The following is a 14,703-nucleotide window of genomic DNA, read 5'->3' as shown; positions in this document are numbered from 1 at the left end:
GAAAATATATAACAATGTATATAATGTGAGCCAGCCTCATTGTTTCTGTCAACATTCTTTAATGGCATCAGGATTTGAAACATGTCAAGAATCTAAAATCCATTTCTTTCACTTAAACTTGAATAGCTTTCTCTGTAACAATTCTATTTCTCCTGTGAATGTCTGGGAGGCAAAGTCAGAATTCATGGTGTTATTAATGACTATCCCTTCAAAATGCAGCCTATCCTTTGAAAAGTGCTTCAACAGACTTGCTAGATTCTCAGTTTTGGTAATGCAGAATGAGTCAGCAAGAGACAGTACAAAGATAACAATCTCTCTCAATGACAGCAAAACTAAAGAGCTGACCATCGACTTTAAGAAGAAAGGAGGAGGACATGTTCCTATCTATATCAATGGGGCTGAGGTGGAAGGGTTGAGAGCATCAAGTTTCTAGGAGTGACAATCACCAACAATGTGTCCTGGGCAACGGTCAAATAGGCACAATGACTCTTCTTCCTCAGGAGGCTTAGGAAATTTGGCACATCCATAGGGACCCTCACCAACACTTCCAGATGCACCATAAAAATCATTTCTTTCCGGAAGCATCACGGCTCGATACAGCAATTGTGCTGCCCAGGACCATAGGAAACTACAGAAAGTTGTGAATATAGCCCAGACCATCACACAAGTCAACCTCCCCTCCATTGACTCCATCTACACTTCTTGTTGTCATGGAAAGGCAGCCAGTGTCATCAAAGATCCCTCCCACTCCAGTTATAATCTCTTCCAACCTCTTCAATCAGGCAGAAGATACACAAGCTTAAACACACATGCAACAAATTCAAGAACAGTTTCTTCCTACTATTGCAGAATGCTGAACGGAATTCTCAAATTTCAACTCAAACCTGGATCCTGCTTTTGTACCCCTCAATGCAGCTGTAACATTGCCTCGCTCTGTTCAGTCCTAGAGCTGTATAGCACGGAAACAGACCCTTTGTCCATGCTGACCAGATATCCTAACCTAATATAGTCCCATTTGCCAGCACTTAGCTCATATCTCTTTAAACCCTTCCTGTTCATATATCCATCCAGGTGCCTTTTAAATGCTGCAATTGTACCAGACTCCACCACTTCCTCTGGCAGCTCATTCCATACACGCACCACTCTTTGCATGAAAAAGTTGGCCCTTAGGTCTCTATTATATCTTTCCCCTCTCACACTAAACCTATGCCCTCTAGTTCTGGATTCCCCCACACACAGGGAAATACCTTGTCTATTTACTCTACCCACACCCCTCATAATTTTATAAACCTCTATAGAGTCACACCCCCCAGCCTCCGACGCTCCAGGGAAAACAGCCCCAGTCTATTCAGCCTCTCCCTCTAGCTCAAATCGTCCAACCCTGGCAACATCCTTAAATCTTTTCTGAACCCTTTCAAGTTTCACAATCTCCTTTCAATAGGAAGACCAGAATTGCACGCAATATTCCAACAGTGGCCTAACCAACAGCCGCAACATGACCTCCCAACTCCTATACTCAATACTCTGACCAATAAAGGAAAGCATACCAAATGTCTTCTTCACTATCTTATCTACTGTGACTCTACTTTTAAAGTAACTATGAACCCGCACTCCAAGGTCTCTTTGTTCAGCAACACTCCCCAGGACCATACCATTAAGTATATAACTCCTGCTCTGATTTGCATTTCCAAAATGCAGTCCCTCACAGCCTGTGATCTGTACATCCTTGTATGTTGTGATCTGCCTGTACTGCCAGCAAAACAAAACTTTTTACTGTATTTAGGTACATGACAATAAATCAAATCAAACACAATGGGGTGCAATATTCAGTTATCTGCTATTAAAACTAAAGCTACAATGTAAAATAAACAAATGAATGTAAAGCCTGTTTTCTTCACCTGTTTGAACATGCAGGAGGAAAGGGTTAGGTTCCAAGGTGAACAAGAACAGCAAAGTTCAAATCAAGAAAAGTCAAGTTCAAATCAATTGGAGCTAAGGACACTGCAAGCTTGGGTTTTTCAGCCTACTGCAGGAGACAGGAATATTTGAAAGAAGTGAGGTTGGACCTTTCTGCAAGTTTGATATTAACAGGTTTCTGGGTCATGTAACACCATGAATCCATGCTTTAACTAAAGCTCACCAATAACAGCACTTGATCCAAGAGAAATCCTACCAACTGAACCCACTCCAAACTATCTCACAATCCCAGTGGAATTATTCTTTTTTGTGTAATCTCTGCATCAGACGTCTTTGTTTTATCAAGGTCAACATTAGTGACAAATCATTTATTACAGTTTAGGTTCTAAAATCCTTCGATTCCTTCTATTGTTTTTAAATGATGTAGGAGTTGTAGTTAGTGAGGTTCTTGAAATAGCTTGGAAGTATAGGATTAGAGATGCCTAGAAAGGCAAAAAGTTTGGCAGGAAATATTATAGCATTATGGCAACGTGATGAATCTCAGATTCCTGCAACCCATTAAATGGAAAAGTGACCAGTTTTTGAAATTGAAGGACATTTTGTATAAGAGAATTTTTAAATTTAATTTGTACACGACATGGGCGTAGCTGGCTAAGTCAGCATTTATCGGCCATCCCTAATTGCCCAGATAGTGGTTACAAATCAACCACATTGATGTGATCTAGAGTCAACTACAGGTCCAGGGGACGGTAGGAGGAGGTATCTGCGAGCTGGCGTTTGGCCTCAGCGGTGTAAAGGTCAGTGCGCCAAACTACTACTGCGCCTCCCTTGATCTAGAGTCAACTACAGACCAGATCAAGGAAGGATGGCAGATTTCCTTCCTTAAAAGACACTGAGGCAAAACAATTTTGATGACAAGTGGCAGTGGTTACACGGTCACCATTAAGCTAACTTCCTGATGAATTCAAATTTCACTATTTGCCATAATGGGATTTGAACCCAAAATTGTCACAACATTCACCTTGCGATTTGGATTACCAGGCTATCAAAACTATCACTACATCACTGCCTCTGACCACTGGAAACTAGGCTATTTAGACCGAATGGCCTGTCATTCATAGAATCCATAATGTAGATGCAATTTTCAACACTTATACACTCCTTAAATAAACGATGCTGCTGCTTCGCAAACAGCTTTCTTTTATCTGATGAAAATCATTTTAATCAGATAATTTTATGGAAAAAGTGTAGATGGCGTAAAGATCAGACAAATGGGTAAGTAGCTCACTTGGAAGCAGTCGCGTGAGAGAGGCGCCATATTGTGCAATTCTCCTGTCCTACGTGGCCAATATTTTATGCTCAGCAAAGGGGGCAGTGTTGCAGTTACTGCTGTCAACGTGAATCACTGACAGAGTTAGATTTGAGGTTCCCCAAATGATTGCGGCCTAATTTCACTCAACTTCACCATCCTTATCAAAGTCCAGAACCTGTGAGGGTGGTCCTCCTTCTGAATTCTCAACTTATTATAGTCATGTGAGATTCTGGTAGCCACCGCACTATTTACCTGGGTGGCAACTTTCAGAGATCTGTGTACACAACTTTCAGAGATCTGCGTACAGGCAACTTTCAGAGATCTGTGTACAGATAATCAAGGTTCACATTGCTTTGCAGTGTGATAGCATTGTTAGCGTTTCCATCCTTTCACGGTCGAAAATGGAGATTCTGGTGGTTCAGGTGGATGTTTAATATCCTGCTGTCATTATTGAAGAGGACAGTTATATTATCATTACCACCACCTCCTCAAGGGCAATAAAGGTTGGCCCAACCAGTGACATTCAGATCCCCAAATGAATAAAGAAAATTACATGTTCAACATTACCAATGATAACCAAATATTTATTAATCATTCCAGGTCACTTGTGTGAAATAGCTGCTGCAGTGACCAAAGGACTTGGCCTACATAGTGTTAGCAAGTGAATTAAGAATGAGAAGAATAATAGCCAAATCTAATCTGTCTCAGTCTTTTCATAAATAACAAGTCACTACAGCTCCAAGTAATTAATTTGATTTGAAGCACTTGGAGATGCCACTGAAGTGATACATAAATGCATTTAAAATTAAAACACAGTAAAGTCTGCGAGCAAGCAGTACAAATGCTGAGGTTCTGAAAGAGTCATGGTTGAATTCTCTGAAAACTGAAAACCAATCAAAGCCTTAAGGTTCAATTAAGTGAAGTATTAATCAAACAAATCAAGATGCAGTAACAGTATCTTCCTTGTGGTTCCTTTAACAGACTTTCAAGACAGTGTGTATGATAATGCTTTCATCATACTTAATCAAGCTGGCCTTAAGATAGGGATAGAATCTGACCCACTGACATGGGTGTAGAGTGTGGGTAGTCATAAGGCAACTGGGTTTCAAAACGGACTTCACCTCCTTTCACTAGGACTTTACATAGGTTGTTTTAGAAACTTTTAGGCTCTCTAATTCTTACCTTTCCCCTAATATCCTCCATATTAACTCATTACTTCCACCCAAACCCCCACCAACCATTCCCTTAACCTTTTGACCTTTCATGCCCTCTATGTCATTAACCCAGTACTCACCATGGGCTCACCTCACCAGCCACGTGGAGACGAAAACAAAGTCTCTAACAATTTAGTACAGCTCTCATTCCAACACAATAGTTTTTATTTCACAAACATTCATAAAATCTTTTTAAAGCTTTCAAATATCAATGGCTAATCCCTTATTAAAACAAATTTCTATTCAGGCCCCACTTCAAGGACAGTTAATCCTTTAATAGCCTCTTTAAACTGTAAATTAGTGATGTCAGATCCCCCAATTGAGATACTTACAGCTTTCAAAACATGGCCAAACATTCATAGTGAAATACTGATAGTACTTGGGGAATACAAACTATGAACAATTAGTTTCTGATTCTCAAAACAGGTTAAAGAACTTGCAACTTCTGTTAGAACTCAGCAGAGCCATTTGCATTTAGACCTGAGTTTGGGTTTCCCTCCAGGTGTCAATTACAGCCTTTCTCCCACCAATACAATAGATCTGTTGGAAATGGGGCCAGGTCTTCTACATCTGGGTCCTGCCAAGTATTTTAAAAAGGTTTGTTGTATTCCAACTCCATAAAAATCAAGCACAAAGTCTTTGCTTTGCCTACTGTAAGCATGTTACAGAATAAGAAGGCATAGATTTCAGAGACAGATTAGCTTCTATATTAGAGCTGAAAATGCGTTGCTGGAAAAGCGCAGCAAGTCAGGCAGCATCCAAGAAAGAGGAGAATCGACGTTTCGGGCACAAGCCCTTCTTCAGGAATGAGGAAAGTGTGTCCAGCAGGCTAAGATAAAAGGTAGGGAGGAGGGACTTAGGGGGAGGCGCTCTTCCTCCAACTGTCGTGTTGCTATGATCTGGCGATGGATCACTAATATTTTCCAACAAGCAAAATAAATCATTCTTCACAAGATGGTGATTAAGAATATATGGAAATAAATAGCAGGACAAGACTTCTAAATATCAGAGGCAGTGGCAAAACGACTGGGTTCATAGGTCAGGGATCCAGGCTAATGCTCCGTGGAAACAGGTTCAAATCTCACCACAGCAAAAGGTGATATTTAGATTAATTTGATAAAAATCTAGAATTGAAAACTCTCAGTTTTAGTAATCATGACAGTATCACTGAATATTGTACAAGTCCATCTAGTTCAATCATGCCCTGCAGGGAGTGAAAGCTACCATCCTGATCTGGTCTGAGCTAAACAGGATTCCAGACCCAAAGTAAAAACAGAAATTGCTGAAAAAGCTAAGCAGGTCTGGCAGCATCAGATGGAGGGATCATTCAACCTGAAACCTTTACTCGGATTTCTCTCCTCATCTCTCTTCACAAATAATTTGACCATACAATTGTCCCTCCTGTCCTCTGATGAACACACTAATCTATCCTATACAAAGCTTTGAATGAAAGTGGCGTTTCTTCATGTGAGCAAGGCAGACAATTCAATCATTGGTGAACTGTCAGTCAGGTAAGGGCAGAACACTTGAGATCAGAAAGAATCACAGATGGAGTAGGACTAAGAGTGTGCTGTTGGAGGGCGAGTGCTGAAGGAGCGCCGCACTGTTAAGGCAGGTGTTGTGTTAAAAGTTCAAGAGTACTGTTCAACTAGAATGCCATTTCCTAGGTCTTGGCAGTCATATCACCACCAAACAACCAATTCATCCATTCATGATAGCACTGATCATGGGATCTTGCTTTGTTGATCAGCATTAAGAAATTCTCAATAAAGATATCATTCAAGTCTCTACATCATTTGGAAGTTGCAATTTTTTTCACTTGTACAATAAATCATTCACAACAATCTGTGGCTCACTTTATGGAGATGCATTTAATCAAAAACTTGGCAGGTGCATGAACTCATACAGTGACTGCTTTCAGTAGAAAATCAGACAAAACAGAATGGTAGTGGGAGGTGAAGAGCCATTGGCATTGAGTAAATCACTCACACAATGGAAAAACAAAATAAGCAAAGTACTTGGGCTCCTTTGGTACAACTTACTAATGGCTCCCTTTTTTGGATGTGACCATTTTTTGGTTTAAAACTTCAAACACATCCCCAAAGTGTAGATCCAGGTCCTGCTGCTTTCCTGGCTTTTCAATCTGTTGCATCAATAATGAAAGCAGGGCCAAATTGGAAGGTCAGTGACTAAACAAAATGACCCCAACTACAATCCTCCCTGCAAAGCATTTACACCTCACCTGATGGCCCCAGACCTGCCATAAGCCCACATGTTTGAGATGATCACATAAAACATGTCACAAGCTATGACCTTCAGAACATAACTGGACTGTCTAAGGCTACTCCCATATCTTGTGAAGCATCAGGGCAGCATTCACACAGAGTCCGAGAAACCACAACAGACTCCATCTCACATGCTCTAACTGGTTAAAGAGAGAATGCCAAACAAAACGAGGACGAATTGTCACTATATTTTGAAATGGAAAAGCAATGGTGGCGTCCAAAAAGATTCCATCTTTTTGAATCCAGTGCAGGCAGGTCATTCATCGCCCCATCTATGCATAAATATGTAGTGGACTGAGATGGATAGACAAGGAAGAGACGGAACCTTCAGAGAACAAATGCTCAGTAAAAATTTCCCGTGAGATCATACTTCAGTAACACACTGCAATTTCATGGTGATCCCAAACGTGGCCAGTCCAAGCAAGTGCCCAGTGTTTAACCTTCACCAGTTCAGAAACTTTGGCTGATTCTAATTCCCATCACTAACGCATTGAGAAACAACTAATGCATCTCCTGGAACACACAATAACAGAGAGGGCAAGGCATAAGTTCTCCTTTCTGTCGAAGTTTCAGCTTCACTCTCATCTCTGCGTTCTTCAAACCCCAACAGGGACATCACGGTCCTAGCATTTCTGCATTATAATGTGAAATTTACCTGAAATACAAAGGAAATAAAGTAATAGAAACTGCGTACTAAGCAGAGCAGGGAATGAAAATGGGGTTGGTGGGTGCAAGGATTTGAAGTCGCAGTTTGAGGAAACATGAATGGCAGAACACACTCAAGTGGCCTGCTCATGCTCCCTTTCTCATATGTTTATGTAAATCAGGGCAGGGCAGAGAGTGAGAGCACTACACACAGACAGAAAGCACACAAGATATACATTGGATGCAGAAAATGAGTGGGAATCAACACGGGGCCATACTGGTCTGGTGGATAGTGACATGGTTAGCCTACTTTGCATGAGGCCTCACGGTCAAACACAAATGATGGCTGGTACTAGCTCACACCTGAATGTGTCTGGGATGGATAGTGTGAAAACGTTAATCTAAAGGAGCTGGCTGGGTATGAGGTGAACAAAATGGATGATGACTATTAGCTAAATATTCACTGCAATCCTCAGGAGCCAAAGAACAGGCAGCTAAAGGAAATAAGAAAATGTCTGATTATAGTAGGTAAGAGCACCACCTAGTGTTGCTGGAGATTCCTGCCACAGTCTCCAGCTCCTGCAGGCTTTACACACCACTTCCCAAAAATACTTCAGAACCCAGTGGCCCACTTTTGCTCAGTTTGTGCTAGCTTGTAACCTGGAATTACCCTGTTTAAACAACTCTCTATTTTCTTTTTTAAATGCTATGTAATTCCTATTGTGAAGGACTCTCTGCTTTCTGACTGCAATCTGTGATAGGAGTGGGCTTCCTGCTGATTTTACAGCCACTGTTGCCATAGCTTCCTACGTGGACAAGGTGAAACCACTTACTGACAACATGACTTATCTACCAACTACGAAAAGGCACTTTTACCATAGCACTAGCAACCCTGGCTTATTTTGTCACCAAGGAGTCTTCAGTCTATGGCTGTGGCAACACAGAGGGGTTCAACTGAAATAAGGAGTTCACAATGTGGACAGAATCACAGACACACACCCTTGTCCTGTCATCGTGTGGGGGAAATCACAGACACACACCCCTCCCATCCTCATGTAGGGGAATCACAGACACACTCTTATCCCGTCATAACGTAGGGGAAATCAGACGCAGCCTAATGCCCTATCACCGTTTATGGAAATCACAGGCCCTTGTCCTGTTTCCATGTGGGGGAAATGACAGACTAAAGTTGTCAGTGTGGGTAAACTGCAGACACAGACCAATGCCCCAACAGAGCAGTGTTCTGAGAACAGGTTTTCAATGAGATTGTATGGAAGGAAATGGTGGGATAGGAACATTAATCAGTGCAACCTCTCCCCTCCAGTCGTATCCCACTTACATGCTGGCATTACTGAAACCTCTGCAGTAACTGTGCTGTCGATGCCCAGGTTGGATAAAGCCCCTCTTACGAGCCCACAGGTGAATGCTAGGAACTTAAAAAAGAAACACAGGCATTCAGAATATAATTAAACAGATGCACAGTTGTCTAATTACATTCCACCCTCCCTACAATAATTTTCTCTGTTGTTTTTCAAATCATTATTGTTTTGCATATGAATGTTGCACCACAAAGTACACATTCATTTAATCTTTTTTCACAATGGAGGAAGTATTGGCTAGTTCACTGCGACAAATCCGAAACCTTATCTTCCGACAACGCCCAGAGAGCTTCAAATTCATTAACGTTCACCGGAAAAGGCAGATGGGCATCAACTTAACAGGTCCAGTCAAGGAACGTTCCCCGATCAGTGCAACGCTCCCACAGTGATTTTCTTTATTCTATCAGCGACTGTTGGCATTGCTGGTAAGGCCCACATTTATTACCCATCCCTGTTTACACTTGAACTGAGCGGTGCATTTTCCCAAATGGCTTATGACTTACTAAACAGCAATCATCACTTTATACAGAGCAGCATGTCACCAGTGCTAAGATCAAAAGAAACTTTATGAGACAATTTAACCCATCTTTGAGATTTGGACTTTTTATCCTATCTATATTCTTTCATCACTCATAATGTATGTCAAACCATTTGTCTTAATCATGAAGAAGTGTGTATACATTTGTGATTTTTGTAGTAGTATAGTTTAAGTGACATAATAATGGATTAGAAATCTTTCCCTTAGTCTTTCGTTAAAGTTACATTACAATAAAGTGTGTTTTTTTACGTTACTGATGAAACCTGGTGTGAATTGCTTTTGTTCTAGACAGCAGTCAATCAGGCTAGTGGTTTAATTGGGATTTTATAATTTTGTGACAATTTGTGGAGCAGTGAGACACAATTATTGGCATAGCCTTGCTGGAGAAGTCATAAGTTTTATGGTCACATTTATATAAATGGAGGGGTAATCAACAACTACAAAACATATTTTCTCCTTCACACTTTTAATAACCAGAAGGAACACCTATCAAAGGGGTCGATACCTTTGGTGCTTCCTCCAAGTACTGCTTCCCATTGGAGACTGGAGTGAGAAGGCGAAAACGATTGTCCTGAAGTACATAGGTTCCCTGAGAGAAACAAAGCACAAATGAATCATGAGATAACAACCTAGTGGTATTATCATTGGACTGTTAATCTAAAGATCCAGGTAATATCCTGGGAACACTGATTCAAATCGCTCCATGGTAGATAGTGGAATTTGAATTCAACAAAAATTTGGAATTCAAAGTCAAATGATGACCTTGAGTTGACTGTCAGGAAAAACACATCAAGTTCACTTTAGGGAAGGAAACTTCCATCCTTATCTGGTCTGGCCTACATACAACTCCAGACCCACTGCAATGTGGTGGACTCTTAACTGTCCTCTGGGCAATTAGGGATGGACAATAAATGCTGGCCTGGCCAACTATGCCCACAACTGTGAAAGAATAGATCATCATTCCTGATGAAGGGCTTTTGCCCGAAACATCGATTTTCCTGCTCCTCGGATGCTGCCTGACCTGCTGTGCTTTTATAGCACCTCTCTAATCTAGACACTTAAAAAAAAAAATCACCACCCAGTTCATTTCACCCAATGCCTTGGTAAAAAGGCCAAAATTTCTCCTCACTCCTTTCATTTAGAAATTGCCTCACTCCCAAAAGAACTAAACCCTCCCTTTATAAAATGCTTATTCCTCAATAGGAGTGTGACACACCCCCATATAAACACTTTTCTACGACAACCCAATTCCATCTTGATAACCTTCCTTCTCCAGCTAATGTCAAAATAAAAACTTTGTATGAGGCTCCACTCACCTGATGGTTTGTTCGTAGGTTGTCAATCTGTTTCCTGAAGAGGTTGGTCCAAAACTCCTTACAGATAAATTTCATAATGTCCAGCTCATCTTTGAAGGATGGTGTCTCTTTGGTGAACCTACAACAATAATCCGCATGCAGATAACAGTGAACATTTGAATTCTCTTTACCATGGCGACAATACTGAAGCAACACCAGGTTATAGTCCATCAGGTCTATTTGGAGGCACTAGCTTTCGAAGCGCTGCTTCAACCTGTTGGACTATAACCTGATGTTGTATGATTTTTAACTTTGTCCACACCAGACCAACACCGGCTCCTCCAAATCATGGATACTGAAGCAGCTCATGTAAATATGCAGCAAGACCTAGATCACACCCAAGCTTGGGCTGAGAAGTGCCTATCACACTTTGATGTTCAATGGCATTACCTCCACTGAACTGTGCACTATAAATATCCAGGGGGTTATCACAGACCAGAACAATTATACATAAATACAGTGGCTAAATGAGCAGGTCAGAGGCTGGCAGTTCTATTACAAGTAACTCACTTTGCTAACTCCTTAATGCTGTCTATTATATACAGTGCACAAATCAAGAGTGCGATGGAATAGTCCCTACTTTCCTGGATGACTGCAGCTCCATCAACACTCAAGAACCACCATCCAGGATAAAGCATCTCACTTGTTTGGCAACTCATCCACTATCTTCCACATCACTGCCAACACACAATGATAACACCAGGTACCATCTAGAAGATGCACTACAGTAACCTCACGAACAGCAGTGTGGGTGCTCCTACACCTCAAGGACTGCAGTGATTCAAGAAAGTAGTCACCATCATCTACTCCACATCTTGGGAAATAAATGCTGACTTAACCAGTGACATTCACATCCCATGAAAGAATAACTGAAATGGCAGCCAAGTCACATAAGGATATAGGAGCAAAACTTGGTCAACGAAGTTGGTTCTAAGGCATGTCTTCAGTGAGATCAGGTAGAAATAGTTAAGTTTTAAGAGGTAATCCCATAGGTTTAGAGCTCACACAACTGATGGCGTGATTGTCACTGATGATGGGATAAAAATGGAGGCTGCACAAGAAGTCATCATTACACGGAGTGCAGAGAACTCAGACAACTGTTAGACTGATTGAGCACATGTGAATTATGTCCCAGTGATCCTACAACACCCATCTGAAGCAAGAGCTGTTCTGATTGGCTTCATGGAAATTACTGAATGTTCAACTGCTGCGGAGAATCAGCGGACTCAACATTAAACCTGGAAATCATCCTGTTCTGGTGACTCAATCGCTGACACTGGGTGATCAATGGTGTTTTCGGGTTAATGCTGAATATTTTTTTTCTGGAGGAGTTAGGATACAAGTTTTGGCTACATAGTTATTCTGTAGATCAGAAGTGCTCATTGCTGGAAAGATTTGATGCTATGACAGAAAGAGATAAAACAGAGACAAGGTTTGAAGGTAGCACAATGGGAAAGACAAGATGAGGCTGGTAACACGAACCTGCAGAGAATCATCATATACAACAGCAATAGGAATTGTGCCATGCTCGCTGACTGACAACAAGCTATAAAATGGCCATAAGCTTTGAGTCATATTTATCAGAAAACAAAATGACTGGAAACAAATGTCACAACAAAAAAAAAATCACATTAAAATCATGTTCAATTCAAGACAATGCCTTTCGGCCCACCAATTCTGCGCCAAATCTGATTCTTATTTAGACCTGCTACTTACTGCCCATGCACAGTTTGTATTGCACTGTGTGCCTCCCATTCACGTGTCTATCAAGGTATGCTTTAAACATTGCTAACGTGTCTCTGCTTCCACCATCTCCACTGGCAGTGCATTCCATGCACCCACCCTGTTCTGTTCATTCTTTGCATCAATACACGTTACTAAGGTCAATGCCAGAGTTTGTTGTGAGGTCGAACCTCCTAAAACCGTGGTTAGGTAGCAAAGGCAAATCGTACCAGCATCAGCGAATAAGAGGAACATTCTCTGCAGCAGTGAATCTGAGGCAGGTCTGATCAAAATGCATTGCATAGCAGGGAGACAGGATGGTCTTACCAGGTCATTTCAGAATAACTAATCATTGTCTCTACTGCACTGTAATGTAACATCAGCAGATCCATGAGGCACGTGGTCACTAACCTCTCGATTAAACCTTGTCCTGCCCGAAAACCCATCCCTTCCAATGTGGAAATGGATTTCCCATGTTCCTGTTGGCAGAAACAATGGAGTTTAACAAATGCAGCACAGCCTCAGCTCTACTTTAGTCACATACAGTGTCATATGTTTCAGAAAAAAAATGATTAAATTCTTCTATATAAATCCATATCAGCCTTGAACTTATTAAAAAGATCTCATTCAGATGAACTAACCTTTTCAACTCAAGCAACTACAGACCAGATCTATACAACTGGTCTTCATAGCGGAACTATTTTAGCAGAGATACTATTCAGGTGAAAGCATACTACAGGCCCTCCAAGGGGAATATCTCCTTGATGAGGTGTGGTGCCCAAGGCAGCTGAGACTCTCAGAACTGAAAAAGTTCTTCCTTCTGACTCTGGGATCCAAACCTCACAATGTTTACTCATCGACACCAGGAAAGTAGGAATACCTACTTCCACAGTAAAAGATCTGTAAGAATCAATCAGAATAAATGCATTTTTACAGCACAGCATGAAAAGGTCACCACAGGGTCAGAAACCTTGTTATGGAGAACTGAGTTTGCAATATATGCTTAGTTTATCATCATTTTATGTATAGGGCTTATTTCAGTATAGGTATAGGTAAATGTAAGGGTTTATTTATGATACATTTGAAGTACATCAAGATTAGATTAATTTTAAGATAATTTACAATACATTTAGGTTTTAGTTAAGTGTATTATCAAGTTTATTTATGGCTATATGGAGTTATTTGTAGTTTGTGTTAGTATATCTGGATTGCATTATAGTATATTTGGATTTTTTTAAAATGTGTCAATCTTAAGGTATTTAGGCTACATTCAGGGTTAAATCAGGTCTTATTCATTTTTAAGTAAATTAAGAGTGTGTCTATGGTCTATTTTATGGTGTAGGGTTTATTGAGGTGATACACATGAGTGCAGTGCTGGAAAACCACAGTCGTTCAGGCAGCATCTGAGGATACTCAGGAGGCACTTTGTCAGATGCGGTACGGTAGCTCAGTGGTTAGCAATGCTACCTCACAGTGCCAGAAATCTGGGTTTGATTCCAGCCTCAGGCAACTGTGTGGAGTTTGCACATTCTCCCCGTGTCTATGTGGGTTTCCTCTGGGTGCTCCGGTTTCCTCCCACAGTCCAAAGATGCGCAGGTTAGGTGAATTGGCTATGCTAAATTGCCCATTGCGTTCAGTGATATGTAGGTTAGGTGCATTCATCAGGGGGAAATGTAGAGTGATGGGGGGAATGGGTCTGGGCGGGTTACACTTCAGAGGGTTGGTGCAGACTTGCTGGGTCGAAGGGCCTGTTTCCACACTGTAGAGACTCTGGTATATTTGTATAATATTTAGGATACTATTTTGGACCTAATTCAGGGTGTATATCCCCATATCTGGGGTATATTTAGCGTACATTATATTTGGGTGATATCCAGTCTCCTCTCCAGTGCCGGGTATATTTCAGTGATATGCAGTCTCTCCCCCCCCACGGCCCCGGGCCCGGGTATATTTGGGGGTTACCCCCCCGGGCCTGGGTATATTTGGGGGTTACCCCCCCCCGGGCCTGGGTATATTTGGGGGTTACCCCCCCGGGCCTGGGTATATTTGGGGGGGGACACCCCCCTCTCATCCCCCACCCCCCAGGCCCGGGGTTACCGTGTCTCCGCTCTCGGGCTCTGAGTAAACCTGCGCCACCATCTCCAGGTGCAGCAACTCGAACAGAACCGCGTCTCCCATCACCATCACACCGAGGCTCGGGGCCTAGTGCGGGTGCGGGCCTGGGCTCGGGTGTTAGCTGAGGCCCGAGCGGTGGGTGCGGGGCGGGGCGGGGAGGGGCGGGGCTGACCAGAGGGAGGGGGCGGGGCTGACCCCGCGGGGAGAAGGGGCGGGGTTGA

The 14,703-nt window shown here is 42.0% G+C and overlaps 1 protein-coding gene across 1 annotated transcript; it reads right to left on the bottom strand.

Moving 5' to 3' along the window:
• Positions 1 to 6,295: 6,295 nt before the first annotated feature.
• On the bottom strand, positions 6,296 to 14,659 carry LOC122542725 (trafficking protein particle complex subunit 6b-like). Its single transcript, XM_043680701.1, has 6 exons — positions 14,465 to 14,659; positions 12,779 to 12,846; positions 10,607 to 10,724; positions 9,796 to 9,879; positions 8,713 to 8,806; positions 6,296 to 7,383 (listed from the first exon to the last, which is right to left on the bottom strand). The coding sequence occupies exons 1-6, from the start codon at positions 14,549 to 14,551 to the stop codon at positions 7,352 to 7,354; spliced, it is 483 nt and encodes a 160-aa protein (XP_043536636.1). The 5' UTR covers positions 14,552 to 14,659; the 3' UTR covers positions 6,296 to 7,351.
• Positions 14,660 to 14,703: the final 44 nt, after the last annotated feature.

The sequence above is a fragment of the Chiloscyllium plagiosum genome, chromosome 41 (assembly GCF_004010195.1).
Source record: "Chiloscyllium plagiosum isolate BGI_BamShark_2017 chromosome 41, ASM401019v2, whole genome shotgun sequence".
Lineage (NCBI taxonomy): Eukaryota > Metazoa > Chordata > Chondrichthyes > Orectolobiformes > Hemiscylliidae > Chiloscyllium > Chiloscyllium plagiosum.
This window is presented reverse-complemented; position numbering and strand designations above follow the sequence as displayed.

What these genes read in the sequence shown, in the direction of transcription:
- LOC122542725 (XM_043680701.1), bottom strand. Translation starts at nt 14,551, where the DNA reads ATGGTGATGGGAGACGCGGTTCTGTTCGAGTTGCTGCACCTGGAGATG. An exon ending in GGACAAGGTTTAATCGAGAG is followed by an intron (nt 10,725 to 12,778) that starts GTTAGTGACCAC and finishes TTATTGTTGTAG; the next exon opens with GTTCACCAAAGAGACACCAT. An exon ending in GGTTTCAGTAATGCCAGCAT is followed by an intron (nt 7,384 to 8,712) that starts GTAAGTGGGATA and finishes TTTGTATTTCAG; the next exon opens with GTAAATTTCACATTATAATG.